The sequence below is a fragment of the Erythranthe guttata genome, chromosome 1 (genome assembly GCF_056151865.1).
Source record: "Erythranthe guttata isolate IM_541 chromosome 1, IM_541, whole genome shotgun sequence".
NCBI classification, from domain to species: domain Eukaryota; kingdom Viridiplantae; phylum Streptophyta; class Magnoliopsida; order Lamiales; family Phrymaceae; genus Erythranthe; species Erythranthe guttata.
In genome coordinates this window covers 12,015,413-12,032,276 of record NC_142533.1, presented here as the reverse complement: position 1 = coordinate 12,032,276, position 16,864 = coordinate 12,015,413, and the positions used below count along the sequence as shown (strand labels likewise).

Genomic DNA, 16,864 nt, shown 5'->3' with positions numbered 1-16,864 from the left:
AGAAAACCAACTTTACGCAAAATTCTCCAAATGTGAATTTTGGTTACGCCAAGTCCACTTCCTTGGGCACATGATCTCGAAAGAAGGAATATCGGTTGATCCAAGCAAGATCGAAGCCGTTTGCAATTGGCCGACTCCCCGAAATGTTGGAGAAATTCGAAGCTTCCTCGGTCTCGCGGGTTACTATCGACGATTCGTTCCGAACTTCTCCAAAATCGCTTCTCCACTCACTCGATTGACCCGAAAAGAAGCCAAGTATCAATGGACCGCCGAATGTGAGTCTAGCTTCCAAGAGCTCAAGAACCGATTAACTTCCGCCCCAATTCTTGCCTTACCCGACAAAACCGGAAACTACGTAGTCTATAGCGATGCTTCCAAGCATGGACTTGGAGCCGTCTTGATGCAAAATGGGAACGTAATTGCCTATGCCTCTCGTCAATTGAAAGATTACGAGAAGAATTACCCGACGCACGACTTGGAACTTGCCGCCGTAGTTTTCGCCCTCAAAATTTGGAGGCACTATCTCTACGGAGAGAAGTGTTCGATCTTCACTGACCACAAAAGCCTAAAGTACTTCTTCACCCAAAAGGAACTTAACATGAGACAAAGACGATGGCTCGAATTGGTCAAAGATTACGATTGCGAAATACTTTACCACCCCGGTAAAGCTAATGTCGTGGCCGATGCTCTTAGCCGGAAGTTCATGTGCGCTTTGATCATTGAACCTACGCTCGAGTCGACTATAAAATCCGCCCAACTCCTTGATGATCAACTTCTAAAAATCCGAGAAAGCTTATCAACCGGTCGAAATCCTAATTTCTCAATCTCCGACGGCGAAGTCTTAAAATTCCAAGGAAGAGTTTGCGTTCCGGCAAACAAAGAGATAAAAGAATTAATTCTCGGCGAAGCTCACAAAACCCCCTACTCTTGCCACCCGGGTGAAACAAAAATGTACCAAGACTTGAATAAATTATATTGGTGGCCCGGAATGAAGAAAGACATAGCCAAATTTGTGTTCGAATGCCTAGTTTGTCAACAAGTCAAGACGGAACACCAACGGCCCGGTGGACTTCTTCAGCCCAACCTCATACCCGAATGGAAGTGGGAAAGAGTAACCATGGATTTCGTTCAAGGATTTCCGAAAACTCAAAAAGGTTCCGACTCAATATGGTGATAGTTGATCGCCTAACCAAATCCGCTCACTTTCTACCGGTCAAAACTACCTTTAGTCTCGAAAAGCTAGCCGAACGTTACATCCGAGAAATTGTCCGACTCCATGGGATTCCTATATCAATTATTTTCGATCGAGACCGCCGATTCAGTTCAAAATTTTGGAAAATCTTGCACGAGGCAATGGGGACCCGTCTAGCCTTTAGTACGGCATACCATCCCCAAACGGACGGTCAATCCGAGAGAACGATCAAAACTCTCGAAGATATGCTCCGAGCATGCATAATGGATTTTGGTGGTAATTGGGAAAGCCGGCTACCGCTCATCGAATTCTCGTACAATAATAGTTACCAATCATCAATCGAAATGGCGCCATACAAAGCATTGTACGGAAGAAAATGTCGATCTCTAATCCATTGGGACGAAGTCGGCGAGCGAAACTTATTGGGCCCCGAACTAGTCCAACACACCGTCGACATAATCATAAACATCCGGGAGAAAATGAATTCGGCCCAAGATCGCCAAACAAAATACGCACATAAAAGTAGACGAGACTTAGAATTCAATGTTGGTGACCACGTATTTCTAAAAGTCGCTCCACTCAAAGGAATTATGCGATTCGGAAAACCAGGGAAGCTAAGCCCTCGATATATTGGACCTTTCGAAATTCTCAATAGAATTGGTACTCAAGCCTATCGCCTTGCCCTACCACCACATCTATCTCTAATACACAATGTCTTTCACGTATCCATGCTCCGAAAATACCTTCCTAACCCCGACCACGTCCTTGAATTCGAACCTATAGACTTATCCCCAAACCTATCTTTTATCGAAGAACCCGTTCAAATCTTAGACCGAAAGGCTAAGAAACTCCGAAATAAAGAAATCTGCCTTATCAAAATTCTTTGGAAAAACCATTCTCCGGACGAGGCAACGTGGGAACTCGAGGATGAGATTGAGAGTCGGTACCCGGACATAATAAAGAAAGGTACAAATTTCGGGGACGAAATTTCTTTAAGGGGGGGAGATTGTAACACCCCACGACTCCGATAATTTAATTTTTCATTAATTAGCATCTATTTAATTAACGTGACTTTATTTCTTATGTGCGTTTATTAGTTTAAGATTTTATTTATGTGATAACCGGTGAAGTTTCATATAGAATGCATTAATCCGAAATAATTTTGGACGAATTTAAATCGATCATCTTAGTTAATTATTAATCTAGAAATTAATTATACTCCTCTATTTGCTAGAACTTATTTGTTAGGAGAATTTTTAAATCACATATTTTCTTATATAAAAATAGAAAATCCCTCCTATTCATCCCTCAATTTTGACCATGGTACAACACAGGACCAAATATTTTCCTTGAGTACAACCCTTCTCTAGGTGAGCCCATGTACATTAAGATTTTCCTTTTTTGAATTTCTTTTGGAGAGTTAAATGAAATTGCAAAGAAGTCCCTCTAGATAATTCCTAAGTTTTTCTAAATTGCAAAGAGACCAGTCCTTAATCATTAAGCATGCAAGTCCCTCACAACTCTATAAATAGAACCCAAGCCTTCATCTATTTCTCATTTTTTCTCTCCACATTCTAAAGATCAAAATCTCTTTCTCTTCTCCTCCATTTTCGAAATTAGAAGTGTAGGAAAGCCCCAAAATCTCTCTTTCAAGAATAAAATTCTTGGCCAAAGGAGTAAGTGTTCTTCATCTTCTTTCTTTTCTTCATTTTCGAAAATTTCAAGAAGCTAAGCTTCTTCTTCCTCTCTCTCTAAAATTTCTTCTTCTCCTCCTTGTAGAAAGGAAATAACACCCTTCCAAATTTCTAAGGAGATTAAGGTGAGAATTTTCGAATTCTTGCTACAAGTGCTTCAACACCAATAGTATTTTTCTTCTCTTTAATTTCTTGTTAATGTTCTTGTGGTGACCGAAAACTAAAGGAGGAAGAAAATAAAACTTTGTGTTTAATTTGTGCTTTGATCATCCATGCATGTAAGAATCTAAGCTTTAAATGATATAATCTTGAAGAACTAAGAATAATATTGTAATTTTATTTATGTATATATACTAGACCTGCGTGATCTTAAGGAAACTTCGATCCATGGTTTTCGTAAACCTGCGTGGTCGAAGAAAGTACTTGATCCATGGTTTATTTATAATCTATATGTGCTATATATATAAGTATATGTTTCTATGTGCATATATATATCGACCTACGCGGTTGTAAGTGTACTCCCTTCGGGTCGAGGAAGCTTGCAATCCATGGTTTATGATCTATGAGTAATAAGATAATATACGAAGATAAAAACCGAGGACAAGATTAATAAAAAAAAATGGAATTTTGTGTGATTGAATTGTTGATGGTTCGAATATTTTGGAAAGAAAATGAAATAAATGAAAATTTGGTGCTACTTGAAAGAAAACTTCAAGTCTCTTGAGAAAGAGGGCTTGAACTTTAATTAATGAAACTTGGTGATAGTAATTATAAATAATCGAATGCTTTTAGTTGTTTTGCTATATGTGTAAATATGTGATCTATGTTCTTTGTTTGAGTTGTTGTGTGTCTTACTTGCTTTTGTGATTTTGTGACAAAACTATGTGCCTTTGTGAAATATGTGGAAATATGTGTGCTTATGTGAAAGCTAACTTTGAATATGTGAAATGAAGAATATATACTAACTTCACTTGCACGTTTTTAAAGTTGAAAAATCTTGTAAAACATAGATCGAATAAGCACGGGGTATGAGGGACCGGTACCCCAAAAATGATATGAAGAGTGTGTGGTTTGATTCCACTTATGAAACGGGTTCCAAATAAATGAAGGCTTATTGTCTATGATTTTACTTGATTTTTCCAAAGGATATCCGAACAAAAATGTTTTTCTCACACATTGTATGAGCACTTGAATGAATGTGTGTGTAAAAGAATGACGACTCCCTTGTAAGGGATTTACTCTTATTCCTTATGAAATGATGAAAGGAAGGTCTAAGAGGTAATCCGAGAAGGTAAAGGTAAATTGGTAAAGTTCCTCAATGAAATGACGATTGAGGTAAAATCGAAATGTTTTTATTGTGTATATGTGTGATTTGAGATGGGATATATACATATATACATATCATAAATATATGCTTGTTTGACTATGTGTATTCGGTATTTCTTCGAAATTCTCATTGAGTCCAAAAGACTCATATAGGTGTTGAAATGCTTGTAGGTACTTTCAATCCCGAGCACGAGTCGTAAAGTTGGAGTCGAGTTCGAGGATCGAGGGATGTGTTCATATGGAAGGCGTGTGGATCTTGTGTGCTCTTAATTTAGCCATATTGTTTTACTTATATAGTTTAATTTTAAAGACTTTCGATACCGTCGTAGATATCTATTATCGTACTCTTCCACCCCTCGGGGGATCTTATTAGTAAGAACATTGCATCTAATAATAATTAGGATTTTGATTTCCTCTTTTTGCCAAACTTCTATATAATGCTTATCGGTTAATTATTTGTTGTGTTCTGCCCTGTTGTTCGATAATCCGTATTAAATATACTTTCTGTTTAGAATTGCATGAAATTTTACAGAGTTGTAGGTCTTTCTGTTAGGGTTATTTTGGTAGGTCTTTTGCATCATTTGGACAAGTCAGGAATTTATTATGAATTAATTTCCGTAACTGTGCACATGCTGAGTCATTTTAGGACATGCATCAATATATGAAGTTTTCTTACTCAAATGAATCCATTTAACTTGGAATATGTTCCTAACTCACTTATCTACTTTCGTATAAAATTTGGTAGTTTTTAGAACAGTAGGGAATTTATAAATAATTTTCAAAGCTCCCTCTCCTGTTCTGGATTTTTAAACTGTACAGTTGCATATGTTTAATTATTTCTCTCAAATGGCTAATGATATTTTAAAACTGTTTTAACTGAGAAATTTCGACCCATATTAGAGTATGTGATTAAATTTTCAAAGTGTTTTCGTGAAGGGTTCAAGAGATATTAATTTTCTAAGTTGATCTACCAAATCTGTCCGAAATTCCTAATCTTTACTCTTGATAATTTCAATAATCTAGTCATGCATGTTCCTTTTGTGATGTTTGGTGAAGTGTATATGATATAGTATTATGTGGACACTCTCCCTCTGATTTTAAAAGAAAAATTTATGCGTAACTTTCTATTGGTAGAAGGTGATTTTTAAAACGAGCATTCCACACTCATTATTTTCTATAAGTCTTCCGCTAGCATATTTTAAACTACTAAGTAAGTGTAATTAGAAAATGGGTGTCACATTAGAGCATAATGGGTGGAATTGATAAGAATTATATTATTGAGGGTATTTTAGACTAAAGACATGGAGATGGATTTAATTGAGAGACTGTTTTTTTTTTTTGGACCAAAATGTATTTAAGTCCCATGTAATGGGCATTTTTGTCATTCGCCCAAATATACTTTAGTGACATTACATTTTGACTTTTGAATGTATGACGGTTACTACATTAGATTCATTCCATCTTTTGTAATAACTACATTAGATTCATTCCATCGTTTGTAATAACTAATTTAATGGATTATAAGTTGAAGTTCCCTGAAAAATATTAGGTACCGCTGAAAGTACATACATTATTTATCATTTTGCTAAAGTTCCTCTAATTGGATTTTGGTACCATTTAAAATCTCTGGAGCCATTTAATTAGGTTATATGGGCACTGAACAAACAAGTTTACCCTTTGGGCACTCTTTGATAGTGCAACCTGACCAACAATAGATTTTGGAACTCTACAACTTAAAAGTATATAATATATGCACTCAATAGCATATATAGCATACTTAGAGAGCTTAGCACGATCCCGAAAAGCTTATTTAGAGAGATTCGACTGAGCATTATCAGTACATGAATAGATGCACACCACAGAGAAGTATACACATATGAAAACTACAAGGAGAACTTAGTTACTGAACTTAAGCAAATAATTGTACACACATATATAGTGTATGGTATAAGGATAGATTAGTAGGGGAGTTCACTCGACCGAAAAGAATTGAACTGAAAATTCGGTGTGTGCCAAATACCGAACCGAAAATTTGGTAGGTGCCAAATACCAAACCGGAAATTCGGTAGGTGCCAAATACCGAATCGAAAATTCGGTTCAATATTCGGCAAAGATTTTGTGGAATTTGTGTATTCGGCAAAGATTTGTAAGAATTCCGGTATTCGAGGTATACAGTATTGATGTGTGGTATACCGTACCGTACCGAATACCGAAATATTTAATAAATATTTATTTTTTCTTTTATTTTAAATTCTTTAAGGTTATAAAATACTTTTAGATTAATAAATTTGTTTCCATTATTTACAATTAGCCTCTATTGATACTCACTTTTTTTAGGGCCGGTTATTGAAATTTGAATGGCAAATCCAAGAATTAATTAGTTTAAATATATTTTTTTACATTTTTTTAAAATATTTCCGGTTTAACCGGTACCAAACAAAAAAAAAATGAATTAATTCGGTAAAAAATCGTATCGAAATATTTGGAATTACCGATCTCCTTCACCTCCAGTATACTCCTTCCCTCTTCCCCTTTTCTCTTCTATTCCAGATTCATCAATATCTTCGATGCACCGCCATCGTCTTCCGCCATCCCACAACCGTCGTATTCACCCCGCCACAATCGTCTTCCTCTGTCGTCGTTTATATTGAATAAGAATTGACTACCACACACACAGTGACACGCAAAAATTCACACATATCAGTCGTTGAAAAAGCAAATTGCGTTTGTAAAATACACATTTGAAGGATATGAACAGTATTTGTTGGTTCACTTTGGTTAGCTACATGATTTGAGGGAGATGTGATTGCGAAAATGTAAGTATTCCATGAAAGAGGACCACTGAATATGGTAAATGTGGTAAAAAAATGGTATCGAAGTATACTTTTATTTTTAGCAAATATGCAAAATCAGACCGTCCTGATTTGAAAGGATATTAGTGGTAAATGTGTTTAACAAATTGTCCCAATTTAACAAGGGTGATCTGATGTTTAATCTTTGTTGATTTTTCTTTTATTATTTAGGAAATTGGTCCCATTACATTTTGACATAGAAATACTATTTTCTGATAATTTTGATCATCGTTGAAAGCTTAAAATTCCATCATATATTAAAAGGTGCTCGGTATACCTTTAATCTGCGAATTTTTCAATTTTTCTCAAAATATAATCCTATATGAAAGACTAATTAATGTGGTTTGATAAAAAAAAATATTAATTCAAAAGTACAATTTTAGTCGGAGGAGAGCCCTTTCTTAATTAGTGTAAATTTTCAGTTTCCAACGAAAACAGATCCAAAAAGTTATCAATTTCCAACAAATAATATGAGCAACAAATTTGATAGGAAAAAAAATAATATAGAGATGATTATGGCAATGGCCATTTTATACATAATTATTCTTTATGTTTTTTGCCCATAAGTTCTTCAAAATGTTATTAATTAAACATAATTTTATTTTGAGATACTGTTACAAGGGGCATTGAGGTCGAATCTTCATTTTTAGCCCCCAATGTTTTCCAAGGGTAATGTGGGTATTCTATGAGAAAAGGTTAGTTTTGACGGTGAAATTGTGTTCTAGGGATGACATTGAACGCAATTAAATCCACATGGACGAATTTAATTTTGACTGCAAATGTTAGGGACTAAAATGAATTTTACCCTTGAAAACCACATGAAAATATAAACTACACTGGAAAAACCTTGTGGGACGAACTTGAGATAGAAAATATTGGCATGGAGAATCGAACTCGAGTCGTTATACGTGAGTGACGCTCTGCTGCTACACCAATTAGGCCATCTTACAAGCTCGAGGAAGTCGAAATCAAGTTTTTCATTATTATTTGACGTGAGGAGAGGAAGTAATAGCAAATAGAAATAAATGGGAGCGACTTTTGGTAGTGAAATTAGAAAATGGGGATTTATAGCAAAGTTGGTCCCAAAAATAAAGAAACATTAATGTAAAAGAAAAGTCACTTTCTAAGAATATTGTGTGGCCTTGTTAGAGTCAAGCTGCAATACTTAAAACATACAATGGAACTTTATTAAAAAATAAAGCTGTAATAATATGGATATATATCCCTACAACATACGTAACAATTATATATTGTTGGGAAAAAGAATTTTTTTTTTTTATTTTTTTTATTTTTTATAATAATAATAGTAATGCATACGTAGAGGAATTGTTGTATAGAGAAGAAATGTCAAATATGGGAGAGTTGAAAACAAACAAGTGTAATTGACTATAATGGTTGGGAGTAGTTGTATCATAAATTCCAACACTTCAACTGTCTGTGTAAAGCTGGAAAAAGGAGCTACCAATATACATACATACATACATACATACATCTATATATTTTAAAAGCTGATCGATGATGCATTAATTATATGTATGTATCTGTGTATGTATATATCTCATCCCTCCGAGCCAATAATAATCACCGCTAAAACCAGTTAGTTCCCTTATTAATAATAATAATATTATAGATGTGAGTAAATGCTCATCACCTCAACTTCCACCCTCCAAGAATGAAATATTACACAAGCAATTATTCTTGATGGTCAATATTATTATTATACCCTCTCTAAATCTCACTCCCTAATTCTTTATTTCCTCCTTCCATCCAACCATCCATCACAAAAAATAAAAAATAAAAAAAGAAGGAAAGAAGCAAAGAAATCGTTTAATTTCTTGGAAATATAATGAGCCACCAATCAGGAGCAGGAGCAGGAGCAGGTTCTTCTTTCTCCATTAATTCCAAGGGGGAAGATTTTGATGATGATGAAGAGAAGAAGAAATCTTCATCGTCGTCGTCGTCGAATAATAAAAAAGTATCACTTGGAAAACTATTTGCATTTGCAGATAGTTATGACTATTTGTTGATGTTTGTTGGATCAATAGGTGCTTGTGTGCATGGAGCTTCTGTCCCTATTTTCTTCATTTTCTTCGGAAAGTTAATCAATATTATTGGCTTGGCTTATCTTTTCCCCAAGGAAGCTTCCTCCAAAGTTGCCATGGTACCATATCCATCAATTCATTCAATTATATATACATACATACATACATACATACATACATAATCTAATTAGTATCTATAATATTCTTGTTTGATTAATTATTATTATTATTAACATTTCTTTTTATGTGGGCAGTATTCACTGGATTTTGTGTATCTGAGCATAGTAATTATGTTTTCATCATGGACAGGTAACAAATTAAAAGCATGCTGCACTACTTACAATTAATTACATTATTATTTAATTTGAAATTTTGAATATAAAAATAAAATTAAAAAAAAATGTGAATTAATTGTTGTTAAATAAAGAGGTGGCTTGTTGGATGCACTCCGGGGAGAGACAAGCAGCAAAGATGAGGATGGCGTATGTTCGGTCAATGCTAAGTCAAGATATAAGCATATTTGATACAGAATCATCCACCGGAGAAGTCATTTCTGCAATCACTACTGACATCATTGTTGTCCAAGATGCCATTTCTGAAAAGGTTAGATGAATATATTAATTATCATTAATTAATTAGTTAATTAATAATAATCCTGGCCACTAATTAGTATGTTTATGTGTTGTAGTAGTAGTAGTAGTAGTAGTAGTAGTAGTAAATGCCAGGCTCGGCGGCGGTCATCACTTGAGCCATGAGCGTGGTGGTGGTGGTGGTGGGCTGGCGGTGTTAAATGTATTTGATTCTGGGGTAGATAGATGATTCATTATTGATGATAGATAGTTGGGTGGGTGGGGATAACAAACTAACAAACAAACACCCTATTTATTTATTATTTCTCATTTGAATAAATTGGCACATGCCCATAAATACTATTAGCTGTTTTTAGTTTAATTAGGTGGGTGAGAGAAGTCAGTCAGTCAGTCAGTCCTCAAGTAAACCGTGACAGATAGATTTATTTCGTTTTCTGTTACTTTTTTTTTTTTTTTTGTTAATGTTACTTTGTAGAGTCAAAATTTTACCCAGGATCGATAAATGGAATTCTTTGACCCAAATATATGTAGTTGTAGTCAACGACCCAAATTATAAAAAAAAAATAAAAAATGCAATATTAAAGTATTTGTTGTTTGATGAAATAAAAACATGCAGGTGGGGAACTTTCTGCACTATATAAGCCGTTTCTTAGCAGGTTTCACAATTGGTTTCATCAGAGTATGGCAAATTAGTTTGGTTACACTTAGCATTGTCCCTTTGATTGCTGTTGCTGGTGGCATTTATGCCTACGTGGCAACCGGTCTTATTGCTCGTGTTCGTAAATCTTACGTGAAAGCTGGTGAAATTGCGGAAGAGGTTATTGCTAATGTGAGAACTGTTCAAGCCTTCTCTGGCGAAGAAAAGGCTGTTAAACTATACACAAATTCTCTATTCAACACTTACAAATACGGGAAAAAGGCCGGTTTGGCAAAGGGTCTTGGCCTCGGTACTTTGCATTGCGTACTTTTCCTTTCGTGGTCTTTGCTTGTTTGGTTCACTAGCATTGTTGTTCATAAGAACATCGCCAATGGCGGCGAGTCTTTTACCACTATGCTCAATGTTGTCATCGCTGGCTTGTGAGTACTTACATCCCCTTTTTTTCTTTTTCCGTTTTCGTTTTTCTTTTAATTTCATTCATTATTAATCATGCAATTAATATGGTTATTTTATAAGGTCACTGGGGCAAGCGGCACCCGATATCACAGCATTTATTAGAGCAAAGACAGCAGCATACCCCATTTTCAAGATGATCGAGAGGAACACAGTGAGTAAAACAAGCTCCAAAAACGGTAGAAAACTGAGTAAAGTTGACGGCCACATCCAATTCAAGAACGTGACGTTCAGCTACCCTTCTCGTCCAGACAGTTTGATATTCAACAAGCTCTGTCTGGAAATTCCTCCGGGTAAAATAGTAGCACTTGTCGGAGGAAGTGGATCCGGGAAGAGCACAGTCATATCTTTAATAGAAAGATTCTACGAGCCTGTATCGGGACATATTCTATTAGATGGAAATGATATAAGAGATCTTGATCTTAAGTGGCTTCGTCACCAGATAGGTTTGGTTAATCAAGAGCCTGCCCTATTTGCAACTACTATTAGGGACAATATTCTCTACGGCAAAGATGATGCAACCACCGAAGAGATCACGCGTGCCGCTAAACTGTCGGAGGCAATTAACTTCATTAGCAACCTGCCGGATAGATTCGAAACACAGGTGGGTGAGAGAGGGATACAGCTGTCGGGTGGGCAGAAGCAAAGAATAGCGATATCACGTGCAATAGTGAAGAATCCATCAATATTGTTGTTGGACGAAGCTACAAGTGCACTTGATGCTGAGTCTGAGAAGAGTGTACAAGAGGCACTTGACCGTGTGATGGTGGGTAGGACAACTATTGTTGTTGCTCATCGTTTATCTACAATTAGGAATGCTGATGTCATCGCTGTTGTACATAACGGTGCCATTGTTGAAACTGGAAGCCATGAAGAGCTTATTTCGAGGCCAAACAGTTCATATGCTTCCCTTGTTCAGCTACAAGAGGCTGCTTCTCTTCACCGTTTGCCTTCTCACGGTCCTACAATGTCCCGCCCTCTCAGGTATTTACTCTCTTTTTTTTTCTTTTTTTTTTTAATTTATTGCTACTTTTATAAATAAACTTATTGTTACTTTTTTTATTTAATTAAAATATCGTTTGATGTGGGTTTTTCAGCATAAGGTACTCACGTGAAGGGAGCATTAGATTTTCAAGGGAATTATCGCGCACAACAACAAGAAGCCATGGTGGTGGTGGTACAAGTTTCCGTTCAGAGAAATCGATGAGCAGATTTGGTGTTGATGGAGGTGGGGCTGATGGTGTTGCGAAAGAGTTGAATATTTCTTCGGGGAGATTGTATTCAATGGTGCGTCCGGATTGGTTTTATGGGGTTTTTGGAACACTATGTGCATTTATTGCAGGGGCACAAATGCCTCTATTTGCACTTGGTGTCACACAGGCGCTCGTTTCTTACTACATGGATTGGGACACCACTCGTAGAGAAGTTAGAAAAATTGCATTCCTCTTCTGTGGAGGGGCTGTTATTACTGTCTTTGTTCATGCTATTACGCATCTCTGTTTCGGTATCATGGGTGAACGACTTACCCTTCGTGTTAGAGAGAAGATGTTCACTGGTAAACTTCTTCTCTTCTTTCTTTCTTTCTTTCAGGAATGTGTAGACAACGATATATATATATATATATATAAAGAGAAGGCTAATTCATGTTTTATTAATTTGATAAATAATGATGCAGCTATGTTGAGAAACGAGATAGGATGGTTTGATGATGTTAACAACACGAGCTCCATGCTTGCATCACAACTGGAAAGCGATGCAACTCTGTTGCGTACAGTAGTGGTGGATCGTTCGACAATACTTCTGCAGAATGTCGGTTTAATTGTGACATCTTTTATCATAGCCTTCATCTTGAACTGGAGGCTCACTCTTGTGGTCATGGCCACTTATCCCTTGATCATTAGTGGTCATATTAGCGAGGTACGCACGCAGTAAGAATATTTTTCATCGTATAGTATTTAAATATATATATATAAAAAAGAAATAATTTCGATGTGGTGGTTTGCAGAAACTATTCATGAAAGGGTATGGGGTAGACCTGAACAAAGCATATCTGAAAGCAAACATGCTTGCTGGAGAGGCAGTGAGTAACATAAGAACAGTAGCAGCATTCTGCTCAGAGGAAAAGGTACTCGATCTTTACTCTCGCCAACTTATCGAACCCTCTCAGAGTTCTTTCAGGCGCGGCCAAGCTGCTGGCATCTTTTATGGCGTCTCTCAATTCTTCATCTTCTCCTCTTACGGTCTCGCCTTATGGTACGCACCATCATTCATCCTCTCTCTCCCCTTTTTGTTTTTATTTTCCTCAAATTTTCAAATAAACTCATGTTTTAATTATTATTATTATTATATACCAAAAAAAAAAAGGTACGGTTCGACCCTGATGGAGAAGGAGCTAGCGAGCTTCAAATCAGTGATGAAGTCATTTATGGTACTGATTGTGACAGCATTAGCTATGGGGGAAACACTAGCCATGGCACCGGACATTCTAAAGGGCAACAAAATGGTGGAGTCTGTATTTGAAGTGCTTGACCGAAGATCTGAGATAATAAACGATGTGGGAGAAGATATTGGTAGAGTACAAGGTACAATCGAGCTCAAAGATGTCGAATTCAGCTATCCATCGAGACCCAATGTGTTGATCTTCAAAGACTTCAATCTAAGAGTCGATATAGGAACAAGTATGGCATTAGTTGGACAAAGTGGTTCAGGTAAAAGCTCGGTCATTGCACTAATACTAAGGTTTTACGATCCTATTTCTGGCAAAATAATGATAGATGGGAAAGACATAAAGAAAGTGAAGCTGAAGATGTTAAGAAGACACATAGGTTTGGTACAACAAGAGCCGGCACTGTTTGCAACAACAATATACGAAAACATACTGTACGGGAAAGAAGGGGCGACAGAGGGTGAAATAATAGAAGCAGCAAAACAGGCAAACGCGCATACATTCATAAGCGGCCTTCCGGAAGGTTACTCAACAAAAGTAGGGGAAAGAGGGGTACAACTGTCGGGTGGGCAGAAGCAAAGAGTGGCAATAGCAAGAGCTATATTGAAGAACCCTTCGATACTGCTATTGGACGAAGCAACGAGCGCTCTTGATTTAGAATCGGAAAGAGTTGTACAGCAAGCACTAGACAGATTGATGAAGAATAGGACAACAGTGATGGTTGCACACAGGCTGTCGACAATAAAGAATGCACATCAGATATCAGTATTGCAAGATGGTAAGATAATAGAGCAAGGGACTCATTCTACTCTATTAGAGAACAAAGATGGAGCCTATTTTAAGTTGATTAACCTACAGAACCAACAACAAGGCTAACAATATTCCATTCCATCCCATCATCTTTTTCATTATTATTATTATTATTATTATTATTATTATTATTTGTTGTTGCTGTTGTTTGTCGGTATTGTTGGTGTTTGTATATTGAATATTTGATTTATCGTTTCCTGGTTCGAACTTGAGATTTTTAGACTCTGAGACTGGATATTGAACTATACAACACTTGTGTTCAGCAACTTTTTAGTGCACGAAAACAAACATCAAAGCAGTAGATATATACGGTGGTTATGTTTTCCATGTTAGTTACGTTAAACCATTATATGTTACTGTTCATCTTAGTAACACAACAATCTCCTTCGACCACACAGTTTATGTTCACAAGAATACTAACCAAAACCTTTTCAAACAGTTTCTAATAATCCTATATTATGTAACCGTAATCCTATCTGAAATACCTGCATGTAACGGTATAAGTGTGCATTTTACCAGTTTAATGACTCTCTATTCATCTAAACCATCTCATTCAGGCTAAGTTGTGAGCACTAGATAATCCACATGTAATTCTTACTACATCATTACCTTCTACGTTCAAGTTTTCTTGATTTTTCTCACACTTCAGTTCATCTCTTATTAACACTTGCTTTATCGTTTTACCATATTACACATATGGTGACTCTATAACAACAGGCTCTGTCGATCAAACAGTGCACATGATATAAATTAAATATGACCGTACTTACTACTCTACATAATAGATATCGAAACAATTTCCTCAGCCAGGTAGGTAATAGAATTGCAACCAAGTAAAACATTAAAAGAAAAGAAAAGAAAAAAACAGAGAGTATTTGAGAATTACCCATCTCCACTGAAATTATGCGTCTCAGCAACTAACTGGAATATACATGATCAACACAGCGCAGAGCAGAGCGCACAACCTCATGCCTATTTTGCAGCAGACTCAAAGCATATCCTACTTATTAACTAATCTACTAATTCTCGTATCTAGATCTGAAAGAACAAGCTAAATCTAACTAGTGTGAACGGATAAGCTTCATATTGCTACATCATGAAGAAATGCGTCGTGTAGCTCCTTCCTTGTTCTTAAACTTGGATTGGATTCTCCTTTTCATCAACAACAAGTATGCGATTTGCAGCTCCATCGTCCACATCAGCATTACTACTAACCAACATACTCCCTTCATTCTTGCAACCACTAGTATCCGAATCCAAATCCAAATCCAAATCAATCTCCTTTTTATTAGTGTGATTTAGAACATCCCAGAAAAAGTCGGTCAAAACATGCTCATAGCTAGGCATCTTTGCATATCCGGGGAAGTAGTTAATGTCTATGACAAGGTACCTATTCCCAATCCTATCGTCTCTAATCACATCAAAATTGAACAAATGCAACCCCATCGCACGTCTCAGCCCACTCGCGATATCCACCAACAACTTCATCGGAGGAATCTCCGTCTTACCATCATCCAAATCCATCATCTTGTAATAACTATCTCCACTCCTCTCCACACAATTCAGATTCGACACCTGCGAAAACGATAACGAACCCTTTAAACTCCCTAAATTCTCCTCATTCACATCGGGCAAAGATTTCCTCTTCACACACTTGACGTAATCTCCAACAACGTACACCTTGAATATGACTCCACCGTGATTCACAAACTCCTGCAGCACGACCGGCGGTTTTAGTTTACTCAGCCCATCCCGATTATACACCAACGACATTTTATGCGATTTTGCACTTCCGTCGGCCACCAACGGCTTAGCAATCACCGGAAACTTCAAACCCCGACCCTCCAAATTCATATCCAACACCTCACTCGCATCGTAAACAGCAATCTGCTTAGGTATCCCAAAAGAAACAGCATCTTCGCATTCAATAACACTCAACTCCATAACAACCTGCAGCATAGAAATACGATTGTGGAGCCTTTCGATAGCATCGGGGGAATCAATAATCAAAACATTAGGGTTCTTTGCAGAGTATTCAGCCAACTGTTGCCTCCATTGGGCGCCGTAGATTTTGTGAATAACCAAATTAAAGGGGCCCTGTTCAATTAAGGGCTTTTCCAAATCGATCTTGATTAGATCGATGCTCTTCTCTTTTGCGATATTTATGAGAGAAATTTGAATGAAGCTTGCTTGTTTTTTAGATGCCAAAGCGTATCCTACAGCAAATCTTCGCCCCATTGGCTCCTCCATGGAATTTGTTCGTCGAGAAAAAAAGAAAAAGAAAAAAAAAAAAAACAAATTCCCTAAAAATTGATGAAAGAGAAATAAGTGTGAAAATCCCTAAAATTTAGGCATGGCGGAATTGAAAAAGGTTAGGTTGTGGTAAATCTGTAAGGAATGCCGTAGGCATATATAACTCCTCTGCATGTCTGTGTGTAGGAATCTTTTCTTTTTCAGAGAGAGAAAGAGAGAGAGAGAGTAGAGAGGCGGAAAGAGAGAGAAGCTCAGAAATATTATATATTTACAGAGGGTGGGGTGGGTGGGGGTGTTGGTGTTAGGAAATCATGATGTAATTAAAAGTGAAAGAATGATAGTGGGGCTGTTTGCGAACACAATAATTATTGAGGGCTAATTAGATGTTATGTTATATGAGTGATATTGTTGTACTTGTTACATGGATGTAAATCAGTTGAATCCATCTACAAAAGTTGTCAATTTCCAATCTTTCATAAGCTCATCACTCACTGAGGAAATACGACGGATCAGATCGGAAAAAAAATAAATTTTCTCGAAAATAAATA

At 36.6% G+C, this 16,864-nt stretch overlaps 2 protein-coding genes across 2 annotated transcripts; one reads left to right on the top strand and one right to left on the bottom strand.

Moving 5' to 3' along the window:
- Nucleotides 1-8,482: 8,482 nt before the first annotated feature.
- On the top strand, nt 8,483-14,289 carry LOC105961624 (ABC transporter B family member 2). Its single transcript, XM_012985859.2, has 9 exons — nt 8,483-9,225; nt 9,361-9,415; nt 9,534-9,709; nt 10,313-10,773; nt 10,871-11,791; nt 11,905-12,362; nt 12,483-12,724; nt 12,813-13,060; nt 13,172-14,289. Exons 1-9 carry the CDS (start codon nt 8,911-8,913, stop codon nt 14,127-14,129), a joined length of 3,834 nt encoding a protein of 1,277 aa, XP_012841313.2. The 5' UTR covers nt 8,483-8,910; the 3' UTR covers nt 14,130-14,289.
- Nucleotides 14,290-14,921: 632 nt separating this feature from the next.
- Nucleotides 14,922-16,545, bottom strand: LOC105961618 (inositol-tetrakisphosphate 1-kinase 1). The gene has a single exon (XM_012985852.2). The coding sequence runs from the start codon at nt 16,311-16,313 to the stop codon at nt 15,195-15,197; it is 1,119 nt and encodes a 372-aa protein (XP_012841306.1). The 5' UTR covers nt 16,314-16,545; the 3' UTR covers nt 14,922-15,194.
- Nucleotides 16,546-16,864: the final 319 nt, after the last annotated feature.